This window comes from Mustelus asterias, chromosome 5 (assembly GCF_964213995.1).
Source record: "Mustelus asterias chromosome 5, sMusAst1.hap1.1, whole genome shotgun sequence".
Lineage (NCBI taxonomy): Eukaryota > Metazoa > Chordata > Chondrichthyes > Carcharhiniformes > Triakidae > Mustelus > Mustelus asterias.
In genome coordinates this window covers 2,403,717-2,426,262 of record NC_135805.1, presented here as the reverse complement: position 1 = coordinate 2,426,262, position 22,546 = coordinate 2,403,717, and the positions used below count along the sequence as shown (strand labels likewise).

The 22,546-nt window shown below is 48.3% G+C and overlaps 1 protein-coding gene across 1 annotated transcript in view; it reads left to right on the top strand.

Annotated features, from left to right (window-relative positions):
- LOC144493937 (dynein axonemal heavy chain 6-like) overlaps positions 1 to 22,546 on the top strand; it is an 814,395-nt gene that overhangs the window by 341,663 nt on the left and 450,186 nt on the right. The window contains exons 32-34 of the mRNA XM_078213513.1: positions 1,166 to 1,386; positions 7,786 to 8,038; positions 18,833 to 18,965. Coding sequence (XP_078069639.1) covers positions 1,166 to 1,386; positions 7,786 to 8,038; positions 18,833 to 18,965 — 607 coding nt within the window. The remainder of the gene's footprint in view (positions 1 to 1,165; positions 1,387 to 7,785; positions 8,039 to 18,832; positions 18,966 to 22,546) is intronic.

Genomic DNA, 22,546 nt, shown 5'->3' with positions numbered 1-22,546 from the left:
AGGTGATACACTTTGGAAGGAGTAATTTGACAAGAAAGTACTCAAGGAATGGTAGCACACTAGGAAGTTCTTTGGAACAAAGGAACCTTGGCATGTTTGTCCTCAGATCTCTGAAGGTGAAGGGCATGTTAGTAGGGTGATGAAAAAGGCTTATGAGACATTTGCCTTTATCAATCGAGGCATAGATTACAAAAGCAGGGAAGTCATGTTAGAGTTGAACGGAACTTTTGTGAGGTCACAGCTAGAGTACTGTGTGCAGTTCTGGTCACCACATTATAGGAAGGATGTGATTGCACTGGAGGGAGTGCAGAGGAGATTCACCAGGATGCTGCCTGGGATGGAGCATTTAAGTTATGAAGAGAGGTTGCGTAGGCTTGGGTTGTTTTATTGGAGCAGAGAAGACTGAGGGGTGACCTGATCGAGGTGTTCAAGATTATGAGGGACATGGACAGAGTGGATAAGGAGCAGCTGTTCCCCTTAGTTGAAGGGTCAGTCACAAGGGGACATAGGTTCAAGGTGAGGGGCAGGAGGTTTAGGGAGGATGTGATGAAAAACCTTTTTACCCAGAGGGTGGTGACGGTCTGGAATGCGCTGCCTGGGAGGGTGGTAGAGGGGGGTTGCCTCACATCCTTTAAAAAGTACCTGGATGAGCACTTGGCATATCATAACATTCAGGACCATGAGCCAAGTGCTGCCAGATGGGATTAAGTAGGTAGGTCAAGTGTTTTTCATGTGTTGATGCAGACTCAATGGGCCGAAGGGCCTCTTCTGAGCTATGTGATTCTGTGATTCCATTTTCTTCTGATCAAAATGAATCATTTCACATTTCTCTGTATTGAACTTCATCTGTCACTTGTCCACTAATTCCACCAACTTGTCTATGTCCTTTTGAAATTCTACACTCACTTCAGCATAGCGCACAGTGCTTCAAAGTTCCATACCATCCACAAATAGTGACATTGTGCTGTATGCACCAAGATCCAGGACATCAGGAGTAGCAAGGGGCACAACGCTGACCCCAGGGAACACAAGCACAAACATCTTCCAGCCTGAAAAACACATGTTAACCAACACTTTCTGTCATGTCACTGAGTTATTTTATATCCAGGTAGACACTGGCCCTTTTATTCCATGAGCTGTCATGCACCCTTCTTCTTCCCTCCAGATACAACAGTACCGTCCAGCTGGCGATGGATAATCATGGATGGCCCAGTAGATACAGTCTGGGCAGAAAACCTCAACACAGTTCTGGATGATACCAGAACTCTCTGCTTGGCCAATGGGGAACGCATCAGTTTACCACAAGGCATGAGGCTCATCTTTGAGGTGGATAGCCTTTCCCAAGCCAGCCCTGCCACAATCAGCAGGTGTGCCATGGTGTACATGGTAAGTTACCATCACATACCAAATCAGAGACATGCGGCGTCATTCTCCCAAATTGGGAGAAATTTCCCATCCAAGCGGGAAAAAGAGCGGGACCTGCCGGCAATGACAGAATGTGTCAGGTGAAATTCACCCACCTGGGAGACGCAAATACGAGCATCCCGTAATTCAGGCCACAATTCAGGCCGGCTCAGCATTTCAGACCCACATCCCATCACTGTGAGAATCACAGATACAGACCCACACCCCATCATTGTGAGAGTCACAGATACAGACCCACACCCCATCACTGTGAGAGTCACAGATACAGACCCACACCCCATCACTGTGAGAGTCACTGATACAGACCCACACCCCATCACTGTGAGAGTCACAGATACACCCCCACACCCCATCACTGTGAGAGTCACAGATACAGACCCACACCCCATCACTGTGAGAATCACAGATAGAGACCCACACCCCATCACTGTGAGAGTCACAGATACAGACCCACACCCCATCACTGTGTGAATCACAGATACAGACCCACACCCCATCACTGTGAGAGTCACTGATACAGACCCACACCCCATCACTGTGAGAGTCACAGATACAGACCCACACCCCATCACTGTGAGAGTCACAGATACAGACCCACACCCCATCACTGTGAGAGTCACAGATACAGACCCACACCCCATCACTGTGAGAGTCACAGATACACCCCCACACCCCATCACTGTGAGAATCACAGATACAGACCCACACCCCATCACTGTGAGAGTCACAGATACACCCCCACACCCCATCACTGTGAGAGTCACAGATACACCCCCACACCCCATCACTGTGAGAGTCACAGATACAGACCCACACCCCATCACTGTGAGAATCACAGATACAGACCCACACCCCATCACTGTGAGAGTCACTGATACAGACCCACACCCCATCACTGTGAGAGTCACAGATACACCCCCACATCCCATCACTGTGAGAATCACAGATACAGACCCACACCCCATCACTGTGTGAATCACAGATACAGACCCACACCCCATCACTGTGAGAGTCACAGATACACCCCCACACCCCATCACTGTGAGAATCACAGATACAGACCCACACCCCATCACTGTGTGAATCACAGATACAGACCCACACCCCATCACTGTGAGAGTCACAGATAGAGACCCACACCCCATCACTGTGAGAGTCACAGATACAGACCCACACCCCATCACTGTGAGAGTCACAGATACAGACCCACACCCCATCACTGTGAGAGTCACAGATACAGACCCACACCCCATCACTGTGAGAGTCACAGATACACCCCCACACCCCATCACTGTGAGAGTCACAGATACAGACCCACACCCCATCACTGTGAGAATCACAGATACACCCCCACACCCCATCACTGTGAGAGTCACAGATACAGACCCACACCCCATCACTGTGAGAGTCACAGATACAGACCCACACCCCATCACTGTGAGAGTCACAGATACAGACCCACACCCCATCACTGTGAGAGTCACAGATACAGACCCACACCCCATCACTGTGAGAGTCACAGATAGAGACCCACATCCCATCACTGTGAGAATCACAGATACAGACCCACCCCCCATCACTGTGAGAGTCACAGATACAGACCCACACCCCATCACTGTGAGAGTCACAGATACACCCCCACACCCCATCACTGTGAGAGTCACAGATACAGACCCACACCCCATCACTGTGAGAGTCACAGATACAGACCCACACCCCATCACTGTGTGAATCACAGATACAGACCCACACCCCATCACTATGTGAATCACAGATACAGACCCACACCCCATCACTGTGAGAGTCACAGATACAGACCCACACCCCATCACTGTGAGAATCACAGATACAGACCCACATCCCATCACTATGTGAATAACAGATACAGACCCACACCCCATCACTGTGAGAGTCACAGATACAGACCCACACCCCATCACTGTGAGAATCACAGATACAGACCCACACCCCATCACTATGTGAATCACAGATACAGACTCACACCCCATCACTGTGAGAGTCACAGATACAGACCCACACCCCATCACTGTGAGAGTCACAGATACAGACCCACACCCCATCACTATGTGAATCACAGATACAGACCCACACCCCATCACTGTGAGAGTCACAGATACAGACCCACACCCCATCACTGTGAGAGTCACAGATACACCCCCACACCCCATCACTGTGAGAATCACAGATACAGACCCACACCCCATCACTGTGAGAATCACAGATACAGACCCACACCCCATCACTGTGAGAATCACAGATACAGACCCACACCCCATCACTGTGTGAATCACAGATACACCCCCAGACCCCATCACTGTGAGAGTCACAGATACAGACCCACACCCCATCACTGTGAGAGTCACAGATACAGACCCACACCCCATCACTATGTGAATCACAGATACAGACCCACACCCCATCACTATGTGAATCACAGATACAGACCCACACCCCATCACTGTGAGAGTCACAGATACAGACCCACACCCCATCACTGTGAGAATCACAGATACAGACCCACACCCCATCACTGTGAGAATCACAGATACAGACCCACACCCCATCACTGTGAGAATCACAGATACAGACCCACACCCCATCACTGTGAGAATCACAGATACAGACCCACACCCCATCACTGTGAGAATCACAGATACAGACCCACACCCCATCACTGTGTGAATCACAGATACACCCCCAGACCCCATCACTGTGAGAGTCACAGATACAGACCCACACCCCATCACTGTGAGAGTCACAGATACAGACCCACACCCCATCACTGTGAGAATCACAGATACAGACCCACACCCCATCACTGTGAGAATCACAGATACAGACCCACACCCCATCACTGTGAGAATCACAGATACAGACCCACACCCCATCACTGTGAGAGTCACAGATACAGACCCACACCCCATCACTGTGAGAGTCACAGATACAGACCCACACCCCATCACTGTGAGAATCACAGATACAGACCCACACCCCATCACTGTGAGAATCACAGATACAGACCCACACCCCATCACTGTGAGAATCACAGATACAGACCCACACCCCATCACTGTGAGAATCACAGATACAGACCCACACCCCATCACTGTGTGAATCACAGATACACCCCCAGACCCCATCACTGTGAGAGTCACAGATACAGACCCACACCCCATCACTGTGAGAGTCACAGATACAGACCCACACCCCATCACTGTGAGAATCACAGATACAGACCCACACCCCATCACTGTGAGAATCACAGATACAGACCCACACCCCATCACTGTGAGAATCACAGATACAGACCCACACCCCATCACTGTGAGAATCACAGATACAGACCCACACCCCATCACTGTGTGAATCACAGATACACCCCCAGACCCCATCACTGTGAGAGTCACAGATACAGACCCACACCCCATCACTGTGAGAGTCACAGATACAGACCCACACCCCATCACTATGTGAATCACAGATACAGACCCACACCCCATCACTGTGAGAATCACAGATACAGACCCACACCCCATCACTGTGAGAGTCACAGATACAGACCCACACCCCATCACTGTGAGAATCACAGATACAGACCCACACCCCATCACTATGTGAATCACAGATACAGACCCACACCCCATCACTGTGAGAGTCACAGATAGAGACCCACACCCCATCACTGTGAGAATCACAGATACAGACCCACACCGCATCACTGTGTGAATCACAGATACAGACCCACACCCCATCACTATGTGAATCACAGATACAGACCCACACCCCATCACTGTGAGAATCACAGATACAGACCCACACCCCATCACTGTGAGAGTCACTGATACAGACCCACACCCCATCACTGTGTGAATCACAGATACAGACCCACACCCCATCACTGTGAGAGTCACTGATACAGACCCACACCCCATCACTGTGTGAATCACAGATACAGACCCACACCCCATCACTGTGTGAATCACAGATACAGACCCACACCCCATCACTATGTGAATCACAGATACAGACCCACACCCCATCACTGTGAGAATCACAGATACAGACCCACACCCCATCACTGTGAGAGTCACTGATACAGACCCACACCCCATCACTGTGTGAATCACAGATACAGACCCACACCCCATCACTATGTGAATCACAGATACAGACCCACACCCCATCACTGTGTGAATCACAGATACAGACCCACACCCCATCACTGTGAGAATCACAGATACAGACCCACACCCCATCACTGTGAGAATCACAGATACAGACCCACACCCCATCACTGTGTGAATCACAGATACAGACCCACACCCCATCACTGTGAGAGTCACAGATAGAGACCCACACCCCATCACTGTGAGAGTCACAGATAGAGACCCACACCCCATCACTGTGAGAGTCACAGATACAGACCCACACCCCATCACTGTGAGAGTCACAGATACAGACCCACACCCCATCACTGTGAGAGTCACAGATACAGACCCACACCCCATCACTGTGAGAGTCACAGATACAGACCCACACCCCATCACTGTGAGAGTCACAGATACAGACCCACACCCCATCACTGTGAGAGTCACAGATACAGACCCACACCCCATCACTGTGAGAGTCACAGATACAGACCCACACCCCATCACTGTGAGAGTCACAGATACAGACCCACACCCCATCACTGTGAGAGTCACAGATACAGACCCACACCCCATCACTGTGAGAGTCACAGATACAGACCCACACCCCATCACTGTGAGAGTCACAGATAGAGACCCACACCCCATCACTGTGAGAGTCACAGATACAGACCCACACCCCATCACTGTGAGAGTCACAGATACAGACCCACACCCCATCACTGTGAGAGTCACAGATACAGACCCACACCCCATCACTGTGAGAGTCACAGATACAGACCCACACCCCATCACTGTGAGAGTCACAGATACAGACCCACACCCCATCACTGTGAGAGTCACAGATACAGACCCACACCCCATCACTGTGAGAGTCACAGATACAGACCCACACCCCATCACTGTGTGAATCACAGATACAGACCCACACCCCATCACTGTGAGAGTCACTGAACAAGACCCACACCCCATCACTGTGAGAGTCACTGAACAAGACCCACACCCCATCACTGTGAGAATCACAGATACAGACCCACACCCCATCACTGTGAGAGTCACAGATACACCCCCACACCCCATCACTGTGAGAGTCACAGATACAGACCCACACCCCATCACTGTGAGAGTCACAGATACAGACCCACACCCCATCACTGTGAGAGTCACAGATACAGACCCACACCCCATCACTGTGAGAGTCACAGATACAGACCCACACCCCATCACTGTGTGAATCACAGATACAGACCCACACCCCATCACTGTGAGAGTCACTGAACAAGACCCACACCCCATCACTGTGAGAGTCACTGAACAAGACCCACACCCCATCACTGTGAGAATCACAGATACAGACCCACACCCCATCACTGTGAGAGTCACAGATACACCCCCACACCCCATCACTGTGAGAGTCACAGATACAGACCCACACCCCATCACTGTGAGAGTCACAGATACAGACCCACACCCCATCACTGTGAGAATCACAGATAGAGACCCACACCCCATCACTGTGAGAGTCACAGATAGAGACCCACACCCCATCACTGTGAGAGTCACAGATACAGACCCACACCCCATCACTGTGAGAATCACAGATAGAGAGCCATGCCCCATCACTGAGAGTCACAGATACAGACCCACACCCCATCACTGTGAGAATCACAGATAGAGACCCACACCCCATCACTGTGAGAGTCACTGATACAGACCCACACCCCATCACTGTGAGAGTCACAGATACACCCCCACACCCCATCACTGAGAGTCACAGATACAGACCCACACCCCATCACTGTGAGAATCACAGATAGAGAGCCACACCCCATCACTGTGAGAGTCACAGATAGAGACCCACACCCCATCACTGTGAGAGTCACAGATACACCCCCACACCCCATCACTGTGAGAATCACAGATACAGACCCACACCCCATCACTGTGAGAGTCACAGATACAGACCCACACCCCATCACTGTGAGAGTCACAGATAGAGACCCACACCCCATCACTGTGAGAGTCACAGATAGAGAGCCATGCCCCATCACTGTGAGGTTTAGTTTGTTGAGAGCTGACATTTGTTTTCTGATGTTGATGAAGGTGCTGATGCATTTTAAAGTTTGTTTTGCTGTTTGGTTGGGATGAAATGATCTCGTTGTTAATATTTGCTCTTCTACTCTGATGACAGGACCCTGTTGATCTGGGTTGGTGGCCTTATGTTAATAAGTGGTTCGGAATACTTCCAGAGGAGCTGCCTCACAAAGCCTTGGGATATCTCCAAACCCTGTTTGACAAAAGCATTTCAGCAGGCTTGACGTTCGTAGCGAATCACCGCAAGTTGCAGCAGTTTGCAGTCACCGATTTGGGCATTGTGATGACCCTTTGTCACCTGTTAGAAGCTTTTCTGGTTTTCATGAGCAGGAATGGTGGTTTTGGAGCCGGTAAGTTGTTCAGCAATCATACTCATTGCTGTGAGTTTTCAAACTCACACAGATAGGTGTGTCTGCACACATGTTCAAATGTAAATGGATAGAAGCCATGAACAAAGAACAAAGAACAATACAGCACAGGAACAGGCCCTTCGGCCCTCCAAGCCCGCGCCGCTCCCTGGTCCAAACTAGACCATTCTTTTGTATCCCTCCATTCCCACTCCATTCATGTGGCTATCCAGATAAGTCTTAAACGTTCCCAGTGTGTCCGTCTCCACCACCTTGCCTGGCAGCGCATTCCAGGCCCCCACCACCCTCTGTGTAAAATATGTCCTTCTGATATCTGTGTTAAACCTCCCCCCTTCACCTTGAACCTATGACCCCCTCGTGAACGTCACCACCGACCTGGGAAAAAGCTTCCCACCGTTCACCCTATCTATGCCTTTCATAATTTTATACACCTCTATTAGGTCACCCCTCATCCTCCGTCTTTCCAGTGAGAATAACCCCAGTTTACCCAATCTCTCCTCATAACTAAACCCTTCCATACCAGGCAACATCCTGGTAAACCTCCTCTGCACTCTCTCTAAAGCCTCTACGTCCTTCTGGTAGTGTGGCGACCAGAACTGGACGCAGTATTCCAAATGTGGCTGAACCAACGTTCTATACAACTGCAACATCAGACCCCAACTTTTATACTCTATGCCCCGTCCTATAAAGGCAAGCATGCCATATGCCTTCTTCACTACCTTCTCCACCTGTGACGTCACCTTCAAGGATCTGTGGACTTGCACACCCAGGTCCCTCTGCGTATCTACACCCTTTATGGTTCTGCCATTTATCGTATAGCTCCCCCCTATGTTAGTTCTACCAAAATGCATCACTTCGCATTTATCTGGATTGAACTCCATCTGCCATTTCTTTGCCCAAATTTCCAGCCTATGTATATCCTTCTGTAGCCTCTGACAATGTTCCTCACTATCTGCAAGTCCAGGCGTTTTCGTGTCGTCCGCAAACTTACTGATCACCCCAGTTACACCTTCTTCCAGATCGTTTATATAAATCACAAACAGCAGAGGTCCCAATACAGAGCCCTGCGGAACACCACTAGTCACAGGCATCCAGCCGGAAAAAGACCCTTCCACTACCACCCTCTGTCTTCTGTGACCAAGCCAGTTCTCCACCCATCTAGCCACCCATTTATCCCATGAGATCCAACCTTTTCACCAGCCTACCATGAGGGACTTTGTCAAACGCTTTACTAAAGTCCATATAAACGACATCCACGGCCCTTCCCTCGTCAACCATTCTAGTCACTTCTTCAAAAAACTCCACCAGGTTAGTGAGGCATGACCTCCCTCTCACAAAACCATGCTGACTATTGTTAATGAGTTTATTCCTTTCTAAATGCGCATACATCCTATCTCTAAGAATCTTCTCCAACAACTTCCCCACCACGGACGTCAAGCTCACCGGCCTATAATTTCCCGGGTTATCCTTCCTACCCTTCTTAAATAACGGGACCACATTTGCTATCCTCCAATCCTCTGGGACCTCACCTGTGTCCAGTGACGAGACAAAGATTTGCATCAGAGGCCCAACGATTTCATCTCTCGCTGAGCCTCTGAGATGAAATGAAGTGTGTGATTGGACAATGGGTGGGGTATTATTCTGCATCTAACCCTGTGCTTTACCTGTCCTGGGAGTGTTTGACTGGGACATTCCCAGGATTTCTTTTTATTCTTTTCCAATTCAATCAAATCAAGTCCAATTCAGAGTCTCAACAAGTTGAGACATTTCCGATCCAGGCTGATAAGACAGGGCCTTCACACCTGTCTTGGGCCTGATCTACATGAGCCAAGCTAATTGGAGGAAGGGGAGGTTTCCTCCTCCAAGGCTTGATCTCATTTGCATCTTAGCCAAAAGGCTGAGATGCCGCTTTTAAAAATTGCTTCATCTGAAAATGAAGCTTAAGTGTAACCTAATGACTTCAACCAAGTGCAGCATCCAAACCATACTACACTTGATCTTAACCAAAAGGCCGAGAAGCGATTTAGCAGCACAAGCTTTCGGAGTCTCGCTCCTTCTTCAGGTGAGTGGGAGTTGTGTTCACAAACAGGGCATATACAGACACAAACTCAATTTACAAGATAATGGTTGGAATGCGACTCTTTACAGGTAATCAAGTCTTAAAGGTACAGACAATGTGAGTGGAAAGAGGGCCAAGCACAGGTTAAAGAGATGTGTATTGTCTCCAGACAGGATAGTTAGTGAGATTTTGCAAGCCCAGGCAAGTCATGGGGGTGACAGATAGTGTGACATGAACCCAAGATCCCGGTTGAGGCCGTCCTCATGTGTGCGGAACTTGGCTATCAGTTTCTGCTCGGCGATGTGAGTTGTGAAGGCTGGAGAATGCTTACCTGAAGATCAGAGGCTGAATGCCCGTGACTGCTGAAGTGTTTCAGGAGAACAGATATCCACTCCATCTGACGAAGGAGCTGTGCTCCGAAAGCTTATGGTATTTGCTACCAAATAAACCTGTTGGACTTTAACCTGGTGTTGTGAGATTTCTTGAAGTGTTTCCTCACAGGAAGGGAACACTCCTGCCTTGTGATTGTCGAGCGGTGTTCATTCATCCATTGTCGTAGCGTCTACATGGTCAGGTACAGCAGGACAGGTACAGCACGGTGTTAGATACAGAGTAACGTTCCCTTTGATGGGGACAGTGTAGAGGGAGCTTTACTCTGTATCTAACCCCGTGCTGTCCATATCCTGGGAGTGTTTGATGGTAAGAAGTCTCACAACACCAGGTTAAAGTCCAACAGGTTTATTTGGTAGCAAACGCCACTAGCTTTCGGAGTGCTGCTTTTTCGTCAGGTGAGTGGGAGATCTGCTAACAGACAGCAAGCAGACCATATAAAGACACAAACTCAGTTTACAGAATAATGAATAATGATTGGAATGCGAGTCTTTACAGTTAATCAAGTCTGAAAGGTACAGACAATGTGAGTGGAGAGAGTAAGAAGTTTAACAACACCAGGTTAAAGTCCAACAGGTTTATTTGGTAGCAAAAGCCACACAAGCTTTCGAGGCTCTGAGCCCCTTCTTCAGGTGAGTGGGAATTCTGTTCACAAACAGAACTTATAAGACACAGACTCAATTTACATGAATAATGGTTGGAATGCGAATACTTACAACTAATCCAGTCTTTAAGAAACAAAACAATGGGAGTGGAGAGAGCATCAAGACAGGCTAAAAAGATGTGTATTGTCTCCAGACAAGACAGCCAGTGAAACTCTGCAGGTCCACGCAACTGTGGGAGTTACAAATAGTGTGACATAAATTCTGATTCTAGGATCGCATGATAAAGACTCAGGAGGAAAAAAGCAGAAATATTTATGTGAAATAGTGTGACATAAACCCAATATCCCGGTTGAGGCCGTCCTTGTGTGTGCGGAACCTGGCTATCAGTTTCTGCTCCGCGACTCTGCGCTGTCGTGTGTCGCGAAGGCCGCCTTGGAGAACGCTTCCCCGAATATCAGAGGCCGAATGCCCGTGACCGCTGAAGTGCTCCCCAACAGGAAGAGAACAGTCTTGCCTGGTGATTGTCGAGCGGTGTTCATTCATCCGTTGTCGCAGCGTCTGCATAGTTTCCCCAATGCACCATGCCTCGGGACATCCTTTCTTGCAGCGTATCAGGTAGACAACGTTGGCCGAGTTGCAAGAGTATGTACCGTGTACCTGGTGGATGGTGTTCTCACGTGAGATTATGGCATCTGTGTCGATGATCCGGCACGTCTTGCAGAGGTTGCTGTGGCAGGGTTGTGTGGTGTCTTGGTCACTGTTCTCCTGAAGGCTGGGTAGTTTGCTGCGGACAATGGTCTGTTTGAGGTTGTGCGGTTGTTTGAAGGCAAGAAGTGGGGGTGTGGGGATGGCCTTGGCGAGATGTTCGTCTTCATCAATGACATGTTGAAGGCTCCGGAGGAGATGCCGTAGCTTCTCCGCTCCGGGGAAGTACTGGACAACGAAGGGTACTCTGTCCACTGTGTCCCGTGTTTGTCTTCTGAGGAGGTCGGTGCGGTTTTTCGCTGTGGCGCGTTGGAACTGTTGATCGATGAGTCTAGCGCCATATCCTGTTCTTATGAGGGCATCTTTCAGCGTCTGGAGGTGTCTGTTGCGATCCTCCTCATCCGAGCAGATCCTGTGTATACGGAGGGCTTGTCCGTAGGGGATGGCTTCTTTAACGTGTTTAGGGTGGAAGCTGGAGAAGTGGAGCATCGTGAGGTTATCCGTGGGCTTGCGGTACAGTGAGGTGCTGAGGTGACCGTCCTTAATGGAGATGCGCGTGTCCAAGAATGCAACCGATTCCGGAGAGTAGTCTATGGTGAGCCTGATGGAGAGAGGGCCAAGCACAGGTTAAAGAGATGTGTATTGTCTCCAGACAGGAAAGCCAGTGAGAATTTGCAAGCCCAGGCAAGTCATGGGGGTTACAGATAGTGTGACATGAACCCAAGATCCCGGTTGAGGCCGTCCTCATGTGTGCGGAACCTGGCTATCAGTCTCTGCTCAGCGACTCTGCGCTGTCGTGTGTCGTGAAGGCCGCCTTGGAAAACGCTTACCCGAGGATCAGAGGCCGAATGCCCGTGACCACAGAAGTGCTCCCCGACAGGAAGAGAACAGTGTTTGATGGGACAGTGTAGAGGGAGCTTTACTCTGTATCTAACCTCTTGTCCTGGGAGTGTTTGATGTTCACCGTGAAAAGCATTCCATTTCTCAGCATCATTGCCAAATGAGGATTACTTCCTGCTCTATGAATCTCCTTTCTCTTCAGTGAGTACTGTTTCTTCAGATGACAGTCGATAGTCAATGGGGATGGTAAGGACATCATGTTCGGCATCAGTACAAGTGTAGCAGCAGAAACAGAGACAGCTTAATTGCCAGTGTAGTGACTATTCTCTGAGGAAATTGCTGATTAACTTTCTCTCACAGATCATTCTGTGAAAAACCTTCATCCTCAGATCCCCGTGAGCTTCTGTATTTACTCTTCAACAACAGCAGAATAATTTTAATAATATACATATTAACTTTGCATGTTGTAAATATTTGATTTGCGGACTTCAAAATACATTGTACCCCATTCTCTCAGTTTCTGTTCTGTAAACTGCACAAAAAGATCAAACACAGGGAACTCAAAAAGTGCAGATATTTATGGAAAATCACCCTAGGATATCTCACCATGGAGGAAAGATGCAGAAACCTTGACTCAAAGTTAGGTGGGAGGGTGAGCTCTGAGGAGGATACAGAGATTCTTTATTGTGATTTGGACAAGTTGGGTGAGTGGGCATGTGCATGGCAGATGCAGTATAATGTGGATAAATGTGAGATTATCCACTTCAGTCGCAAAAACAGGAAGACAGATTATTTTCTGATTGGCCGTAAATTAAGTGAAGGAAATGTGCAGCGAGACCTGGGTGTCCTTGGAATTATAAGCATGCGTGACTCATATCAAATTTCAAAAGCAAGAGTCCTCCTGCCAACTTTTTGCAAACAAGCCCTCGCTCCGAGGGATCGAGTATTGATCTAGCTGATCTAGAAAGGGTTGACCATTTGTTTAAAATCCCAGCAAAGGTAGACATCCATCTGGCTTCAAAACTGATGTGACCGGTGCTGCCCATAAAGCAATTGGACTAGTTTGATGATCCCTTCATGTTCCATCCTCCGGATTTCAGTCTCAACTTTTTCCCATGAGGCAAATGGTACTAGGCGGGCCTTGCAAAATTGCAGAATTGCTGCCTGGTCAACATGTGCGAGGTGATTCATTTTGGTAGGACAAATTTGAATGCGGATTACAGGGTCAAAGGTAGGGTTCTGAGGAATGTGGAGGAACAGAGAGATCTTGGGGTTCATATCCACAGATCTCTGAAGGTTGCCACTCAAGTGGATAGAGCCGCGAAGAAGGCCTATAGTGTGTTAGCGTTTATTAACAGGGGGATTGAGTTTAAGAGCCGTGGGGTTATGCTGCAACTGTACAGGACCTTGGTGAGACCACATTTGGAATATTGTGTGCAGTTCTGGTCACCTCACTATAAGAAGGATGTGGAAGCACTGGAAAGAGTGCAAAGGAGATTTACCAAGATGCTGCCTGGTTTGGAGGGTAGGTCTTATGAGGAAACGTTGAGGGAGCTGGGGCTTTTCTCTTTAGAGCGGAGGAGGTTGAGAGGCGACTTAATAGTGGTATATAAGATGATGAGGGGGATAGATAGAGTGAACGTTCAGAGACTATTTCCTCGGGTGGATGTAGCTGTTACTAGGGGGCATAACTATAAGGTTCGTGGTGGAAGATATAGGAGGGATGTCCGAGGTAGGTTCTTTACTCAGAGTGGTTGGGGTGTGGAATGGACTGCCTGCAGTGATAGTGGAGTCGGACACTTTAGGAACTTTCAAGCGGTTATTGGATAGGCACATGGAGCACACCAGGATGATAGGGAGTGGGATAGCTTGATCTTGGTTTCGGAAAAGGTTCGGCACAACATCGTGGGCCGAAGGGCCTGTTCTGTGCTGTACTGTTCTACGTTCTATGTAAGGTCACCCTGGCTCCTTTGATAGTCCCTCGGCCTTCCTGGAAAATTTCAGGGTATTAAGCAGGGCTTCACTAAGGCAGCCATTCTCTCGCTGATAAATCATGCCCCACTCTAGGTGGATCTCTTGTACTCAATTTCACCCCGTTAGGCTTGGGCCTGAGCCCTCCACAGCAATCATTGGTCACCAAACTAGTTACCTTTCATAGGAGACGGGGACAGAGGTTATACCCACAGCCTCTGTTCCCCTATATATGTTCTCAGCCTTGTTGAGGTCTTGGTTAAAATTAAGGGGTGGAGTCGAGAGTGAATTTTATGGAACACTGATTCTCTGACCAACAATATGGATTGACTTCCAATAGTACCCGATGTCCATATAACAATACTTTTATCTTGATTGGGTCTGATTTGGATATCGCTATGCAGCTTAATTGTTCTAAATCAAGGTGGCATGGTGGCATAGCAGTTAGGCATGGGCGGCACGGTAGCACAGTGGTTAGCACTGTTGCTTCACAGCTCCAGGGACCTGGGTTCGAATCCCGGCTCGGGTCATTGTCTGTGTGGAGTTTGCACATTCTCCCTGTGTCTGCATGGGTTTCCTCCGGGTGCTCCAGTTTCCTCCCACAAAGATGTGCGGGCTAGGTTGATTGGCCATTCTAAATTGCCCCTTAGTGTCCCGGGATGCATAGGTAAGAGGGGTTAGTGGGTAAAATATGCAGGGATATGTGGATAGGGCCTGGGTGGGATTGTGGTTGGTGCAGACTCGATGGGCCGAATGGCCTCTTTCTGCACTGTAGGATTCTATGATTCTTAGCACTGCTGCCTCACAGCGCCAGGGACATGGGTTTGATTCCCAGCTTGGGTCACTGTCTGTGCGGAGTCTGCACATTCTTCACGTGTCTGCGTGGGTTTCCTCCGGGTGCTCCGATTTCTCCCCACACTCCGAAAGATGTGTTGGTTAGGTGCATTGGCCATGCTACATTCTCCCTCAGTGTACCCGAACAGGCACCGGAGTCTGGCGACTAGTGGATTTTCACAGTAACTTCATTGCAGTGTTAATGTGAGCCTACTTGTGACTAATAAATAAACTTTAAATCAGGTGTAGGTGGATGTTCCAAGGTATGATCTGTCCTGGGTACCGGCCTACGTGTTCTTTTTCTAAATCTAGGTCTTGTCGGACTCCTTTGTTGTTTCAACTCCACATCCTGGCAACAATTACAATGCACAACTGAGCAGGATTCAGAAGGGAGTTTTTTTTATTCATTCGTGGGACATGGGTGTCGCTGGCTGGCCAGCATTTATTGCCCATCCCTAGTTGCCCTTGAGAAGGTGGTGGTGAGCTGCCTTCTTGAATCGCTGCAGTCCCCGTGCTGTGGGTTGACCCACAATGCCGTTAGGGAGGGAATTCCAGGATTTTGACCCAGCGACTGTGAAGGAATGGCGATATATTTCCAAGTCAGGATGGTGACTGGTATCTGAGATGCTGGGAGCCACTGGAGAAGGCCGAGATGGATCATCCGCTCAGCACTTCTGGCTGAAGATTGCTGCCAATGCTTCAGCCTTATCTTTTGCACTGATGTGCTGGGCTCCTCCATCACTGAGGATGGGGATATTTGTGGAGCCTCCTCCTCCCGTGAGTTGTTTAATTGTCCATCATCATTCACGGCTGGATATGGAATGACTGCAGAGCTTGGATCTGATCTGTTGGTTGTGGAATCGCTTCGTTCTGTCAATCACTTGCTGTTTTTGCCGTTTGGCACATGTGTTGTCCTGTGTTGTAGCTTCACCAGGTTGACACCTCATTTTTGGGTATGCCTGGTGCTGCTCCTGGCATGCCCTCCTGTACTCTCCATTGAACCAGGATTGATTCCCTGGCTTGATGGTAATGGTTGAGTGGGGGTTATGCCGGGCCATGGGGTTGCAGATTGTGCTGGAGTTCTGCTGCTGTTGATGGCCCACAGCGCCTCCTGGATGCCCAGTCTGGAGTTGCTAGATCGGTTCGAAGTCTGTCCCATTTAGCACAGTGATAGTGCCACACAACACGATGGAGGTTATTCTCAATGTGAAGGCGGGACTTTGTCTCCACAAGGGCTGTGCGGTGGTCACTCTTACCGATACTGTCATGGACAGATGCATCTGCGGCCGGCAGGTTGGTAAGGATGAGGTTAAGTATGTTATTTCCTCTCATTGGTTCCTTCACCACCTGCTGCAGACCCAGTCTTGCAGTTATATCCTTTAGGACCCGACCAGCTCGATCAGTAGTGCTGCTGCCGAGCCACTCTTGGTGGTGGACATTGAAATCCCCCATCCAGAGTACATTTTGCGCCCTTGCCACCCTGAGTGCTTCCTCCAAATGTTGTTCAACATGGAGGAGTACAGATTCATCAGCTGAAGGAGGATGGTACGTGGTAACCAGCAGGAGGTTTCCTTGCCCATGTTTAACCTGAAGCCTTGAGACTTCATAGGGTCTGGAGTCCATGTTAAGGACTCGCAGGGCAACTCCCTCCCGACTATAAACCACTGTGCTGCCACCTCTGCCGGGTCTGTCCTGCTGGTGGGACAGGACATATCCAGGGATGGTAATGGTGGTGTCTGGGACATTATCTGGAAGGTTTGATTCTGTGAGAATGACTGTGTCAGGCTGTTGTTTGACTAGTCTGTGAGACAGCTCTCCCAATTTTGGCACAAAGCCTCCAGATGTTAGTAAGGAGGACTTTGCAGAGTCGACAGGGCTGTTTGTTTTGCTGTTATCTTTTCCAGTGCCCAGTTCGATGCCAGGTGGTCCATTCAAGCGATTAGTGGGTAAATATGTAGGGATATGGGGGTAGGGCCTGGTGGGATTGTGGTCGGTGCAGACTCGATGGGCCGAATGGCCTCCTTCTGTACTGTAGGGTTTCTATTTCTATTTCATCTGGTTTAATTTCTTTGTTGAGACTTTATAGCAATTGTTACAACTGAGTGGCTTGTGAAGCCATTTCAGAGGGCAGTTGAGACTTAACCACAGTGCTGTGGCTATTTGTAGCGGTGTATATTTCGTCCAGCGCGATCTTCACGTTCGAATGGGGTGGGATGTAAACTGCCATCAGGATAATGGAGGTGAACTCCCACGGAAGGTAGTAGGGGTGGCATTTTAGCGTCAGGTATTCTAGGTCTGGGGAGCAGAAAGTTGCCAGTGTTGCTACATCTAGGCACCACGAGGTGTTGATTAGGAAGCAGACCCCACCTCCCCTAGCCTTGCCTGAGGCCGCTGTACAGTCCATACGATGGATTGAGAAGCCCTCTGGCTGTAGGGCACTGTCCGGTGAAGCAGGAGTGAGCCACTGTGGCAAGACCAACTTCAATAGCATAAGAATGGATCTATCTGATCCAGATAAATTGAAAAACTATAACTGAGCAAAGGGAATTTAAAGAAGAGCTATTGAGGATACGGTCAAGTTATATTCTCACAAGAGGAATGGGAGGACAAACAAATTCAGAGCTGCCTGGATGATGAGATTAAAATGAAGCAAAAACGTGTGCTTATAACAGATGGCAGGTAGATCATAGAATTAAAAAGGAGGCTGAATATGGAAAGTCCGGGGGATTTTTTTCCATCTTCTTTCATGGGGTTTGGGTGTCACTGGAAAAGCGAGCTTTTGTCACCACCTCAAATTGCCCTTGAATCAACAATTCGCAGGATGGTTAAGAGTCAACCACTGCTGGTGAGGCCACAACCAGAATATTGTGTGCAGTTCTGGCCCCAGCCACCCCAGGCCCCACCCCTTCGGCACTGCCAGAGTGCCAGGCTGGCACTGCCAGGTTGGCACTGCCCAATGGGCACTGCCTGGCCTTGTACCCGACCACCCGGGGTCTTTCAGTGGCCTCTGGTCCCACCGGCAAGGCCATCATGTCTGGTCCCTGTTGGTGGTCCTCACAGGTGAGGACTTCGACTGGTGGGACCGGTGGGCTTAGGTAAGTGACGATAATGTCCGGGGCTTGTTAATGACATGTTAATCATGTCATTAATATTGAAATCAGCCTCGCACCCTTTCTGGGTAAATATGTAACTTTACAGGGACAGGGTGGGGAAGTGGATAAGATATTCTGTCAGAGCATCGGTGCAGACTTGATGGGCCGAATGGCTTGCTTCTGCAGTGTAACGATCCGGTGATATATAAACTGCAGTGAAATATATGGACACAGTTACCAGATTATCTGCATACTGATCTCTGTACCATTCTCTTGAAAGGTACCGCTCAACCCAATGAAGAATCCAAGATGAGAGATGGGCTTCAAAGATCCAAAGCTGTTCCTTCCATTAGTATCTCCCCAGGTGAAAGCTCAGGAACACTTGAAGGCGAGGCCAGCTCAGGCCAGACAAGGTGAGCTTTAACACAGCCCTGGCAGCTTCTCTATGTGATTGGTGAAGTGCATGTACATCCCCCTGGCAGCCTTGCATGATCCTGGCTAAAGCTCACATACAGTAAAACATGTATCCATTTTAATAACAATCTGATAACTTCATGGTCATTGTATGGTGTGACTCACAATAGCAATGACTTTTTAGAAGAATCATCTTGTTCCTTTCTGGGATGTTTTGGTGAATGGGGCAGGTTCTGATATCATCCAAAACCTACATGTGCACCTTCATTTCATTTCACTTCGATTTCATCATTCAAGTTGCTGTCTAAACTAATTGGCTGACAGACCCAGGGTGGACACTGGGCAACATCACTGGAACAGTGGCAGTAGATGGTGGACAGGTGATGATACAGCCCTGTGCCGAAGCAGCAAAGAACAAAGAAAAGGAACAGGCCCTTTGGCCCTCCAAGCCTGTGCCCATCATGATGCCCTAACTAAACTAAAAAAACTTTCTGTCCTTATTCGGTCCATATACCTCTATTCCCTCCCTATTCATGAACCCATCCAGATGCCTCTTAAATGTTGCAAATGTGTCTGCTTCCACCACTTCCTCTGGCAGCGCATTCCAGGTACCCACCAATCTCTGCGTGAAAAACTTCCCCCGCACATTTCCCTTAAACTTTCCCCCTCTCACCTTGAACCTGTGCCACTTGTAGTTGACACTTCCACCCTGGGAAAAAGCTTCTGACTATCTACCCTGTCTGCGCCTCTCATAATGTTGTAGACCTCTATCAGGTCTCCCCTCAGCCTCTGTCTTTCCAGTGAAAACAATCCTAGTTTATTCAACCTCTCCTCATAGTCAACACCCTCGAGACCAGGCAACATCCCAGTGAAAGCTAAAAGGTTATGAAGCAACGAGCTGACTCTCAGCAGAGACAGAGAAATGCCAAGGCCCAGGGAATGTGAGCTGTTGTTTCAAATTACATTGTGCACTTTAAGCAGCAATGTAAAACATCCGGAAATATTTTCCTTTGAGGTAGAATTTTCAAACACACGCTGACTGCCTGGAGTATTATTCCGGAATATAAACCAATTTAAATTAGAATCCTTTATAAGTTTAGGAACTGCATCTTGAATGTCTCAGCACTTATAGCAGGCCCAGGTGGCACTGATTGTGGTTTGGCTGGTGAAGTTTTACAAAGACATTATATGAACATTCAAATTGATCTCATTGCTGCTTTTGAGATCTTGGTAAATTCCTTACCACACAACCAGTCAAATGTGATTGTTTATATGTGAAGTGCTTTGGAATGTCCTGAGGGTATGAAAGGTGTTAAATGAAGACAGGTTCTGTTTTGATCTGGGTGGTAGCCTGAGGCAGTAGATGCTGGGAGCAGATTGCTGAGATCTGTAATGGTCTACAATCCGGGATGAGAAATCAGAGACTTGCTACAGAGAGACAGTGTGAATGCAGCATGGAGGAAGATAGCCATCCGAGCCAAGACATTGACCAGCACGAGATAGATTGAGATACAACTTCTGCTCCATTTATTCTCCCCATCACTGAAACCTTGTCAAACCCATCAAATCTCCAAGACACCTGCTCTCCATCTTCTTACTGTGTTTACCCCAGTCCAACGCCGGCATCTCCACATCATGACTCCATCACTCCAGCCAGATGAGTAGCTCCTCTTTTAATGACTCCACCATTGGCATTGTGCCTTCACTGACTCAGATCTCTTGAATTCCCTCCCTAACCCTTTCTACCTTTCCTTCCCTCTCCAAGGAAAAAGTGGGACCGAGCAGAGATGAAGAATGGAGGTTGTGTGTTGATGCAGCGGCTGTGGGAAGAGTGTTAAATGAATATTTTGTCTCCGTGTTTATAAAGGGATGATGCAGATTCAGTGCTTCAAGAGGAACACTGAGATATTGGACAGGATAATCACAGAAAGAGAGGAAATAATCAAAGGGCTGGAATCATTGAAGGTTAATAAATCACCAGGGCCAGATGGATTGTTTCCGAGGCTGCTGACGGAGGTCAGGGAGGAGATAGCAGGTGCTCTGAGGATGATTTTCCAATCCTTACTAGATACAGGGGAGGTACCAGAACACTGGAGAAATGCAAAGGTAGTTCTATTGTTTAAAAAGGGATTGAAGGAAATGCCAAACAATTATAGACCAGTTAGTCTTACATCGGTGGTGGGCAGATGAGTAGAATCAATCCTGAGGGATGGGATTAACTGTGGATGGACTTGTTAGGGATGGTCAGCATGGATTGGTTAAAGAAAGGTCTTGCCTCACAAATTTGATTGAATTCTTTGAGGAAGTGACAAGAAGTGTTGATGAAGGTAGTGCAGCGAATGTGGTGGACATGGATTTTAGCAAGGACTTTGACAAGGTCCCACATTGCAGATTGGTCAGAAAAGTAAAAGTCCATTGGATCCTGGGTAATGTGGCAAACTGGCTTCGTAACAGGAAACAAAGGGTAATGATCTATGGATGCCCTTGCGAATGGAAAGCTGTTTCCAGTGGGGGTCCATAGGGCTCGGTGTTGGAACCCTTGCTGTTTGTGTTATATATTAATGATTTGGACATGAATGTGGGAGGCGTGATTGGGAAATTTGCAGACGACACAAAGAGATTGGCCGAGTAGTGGATAGTGTAGAGGAGAGCTATAATCTCCAAAACGATATCGATGGGTTGGGAGAGTGGGCAGTAAAGTGGCAGGTTGATTATAATATAGAGAAGTGTGAGGTCATGTATTTAGGGAGTTCGAACAGTTATAGGAAATACACAGTAGATAGGAATGTACTAAGAGGGGTTGAAGTGAAAGATCTTAGCGTACAAGAACACAGGTCCCTGAAGGCAGCAGTTTAAGTAGACAAGGTTGTACAGAAGGTATATGGAATGCGCTCCTTCATTGGCAGAGGTATAGAATATAAAAATAAGGATAGAATGTTGGAATTGTATAAAGCACTGGTGGGGCCACAACTGGAGTATTGTGTGCAGTTCTGGTCACCATATTACAGGAGCGACACATTTGCTCTGGAGAGAATGCAGAGGAGGTTTACAGGAATGTTGCCAGGGCTGGAAAAGTGTAGCTATGAGGAGAGTGGGGATAGGTTGGGATTATTGTCCTTGAAACAAAGACGGCTGAGGGGTGACTTGATAGAGGTGTTGATGCGCTATCAATATGGCGAAAGACTACCGATGTGCCAATACAAGTGTAGGCTTTTATTCACAACAGAATCAGGAGCAGATCCCAACAAATAACCGACCTGGACTGAACAAGGGGGAGGAGACAGCCACCTTTATACTAGGTGCCGAGGGGAGGAACCAAACTGGAAGGGGATGTGTCCAGGTATGACAAGCACACACAACGGTGGTCCATATAGGACAAAGGCACAACTGAGGTCCACCACAGGTGTCCAAAATGATGAGGAGAAGAGAAAGAGTGCATACACGATAAAATTGTTGCCCTTGGTGGAGAATTCTAGAACAAGAGAACATAGATTCAAGATAAGTGACAGAAGGTGTAGAGGGGACATGAGGAAGAACTTTCTTACACAGAGGGTGGTGGGTATCTGGAATTTGCTGCCTG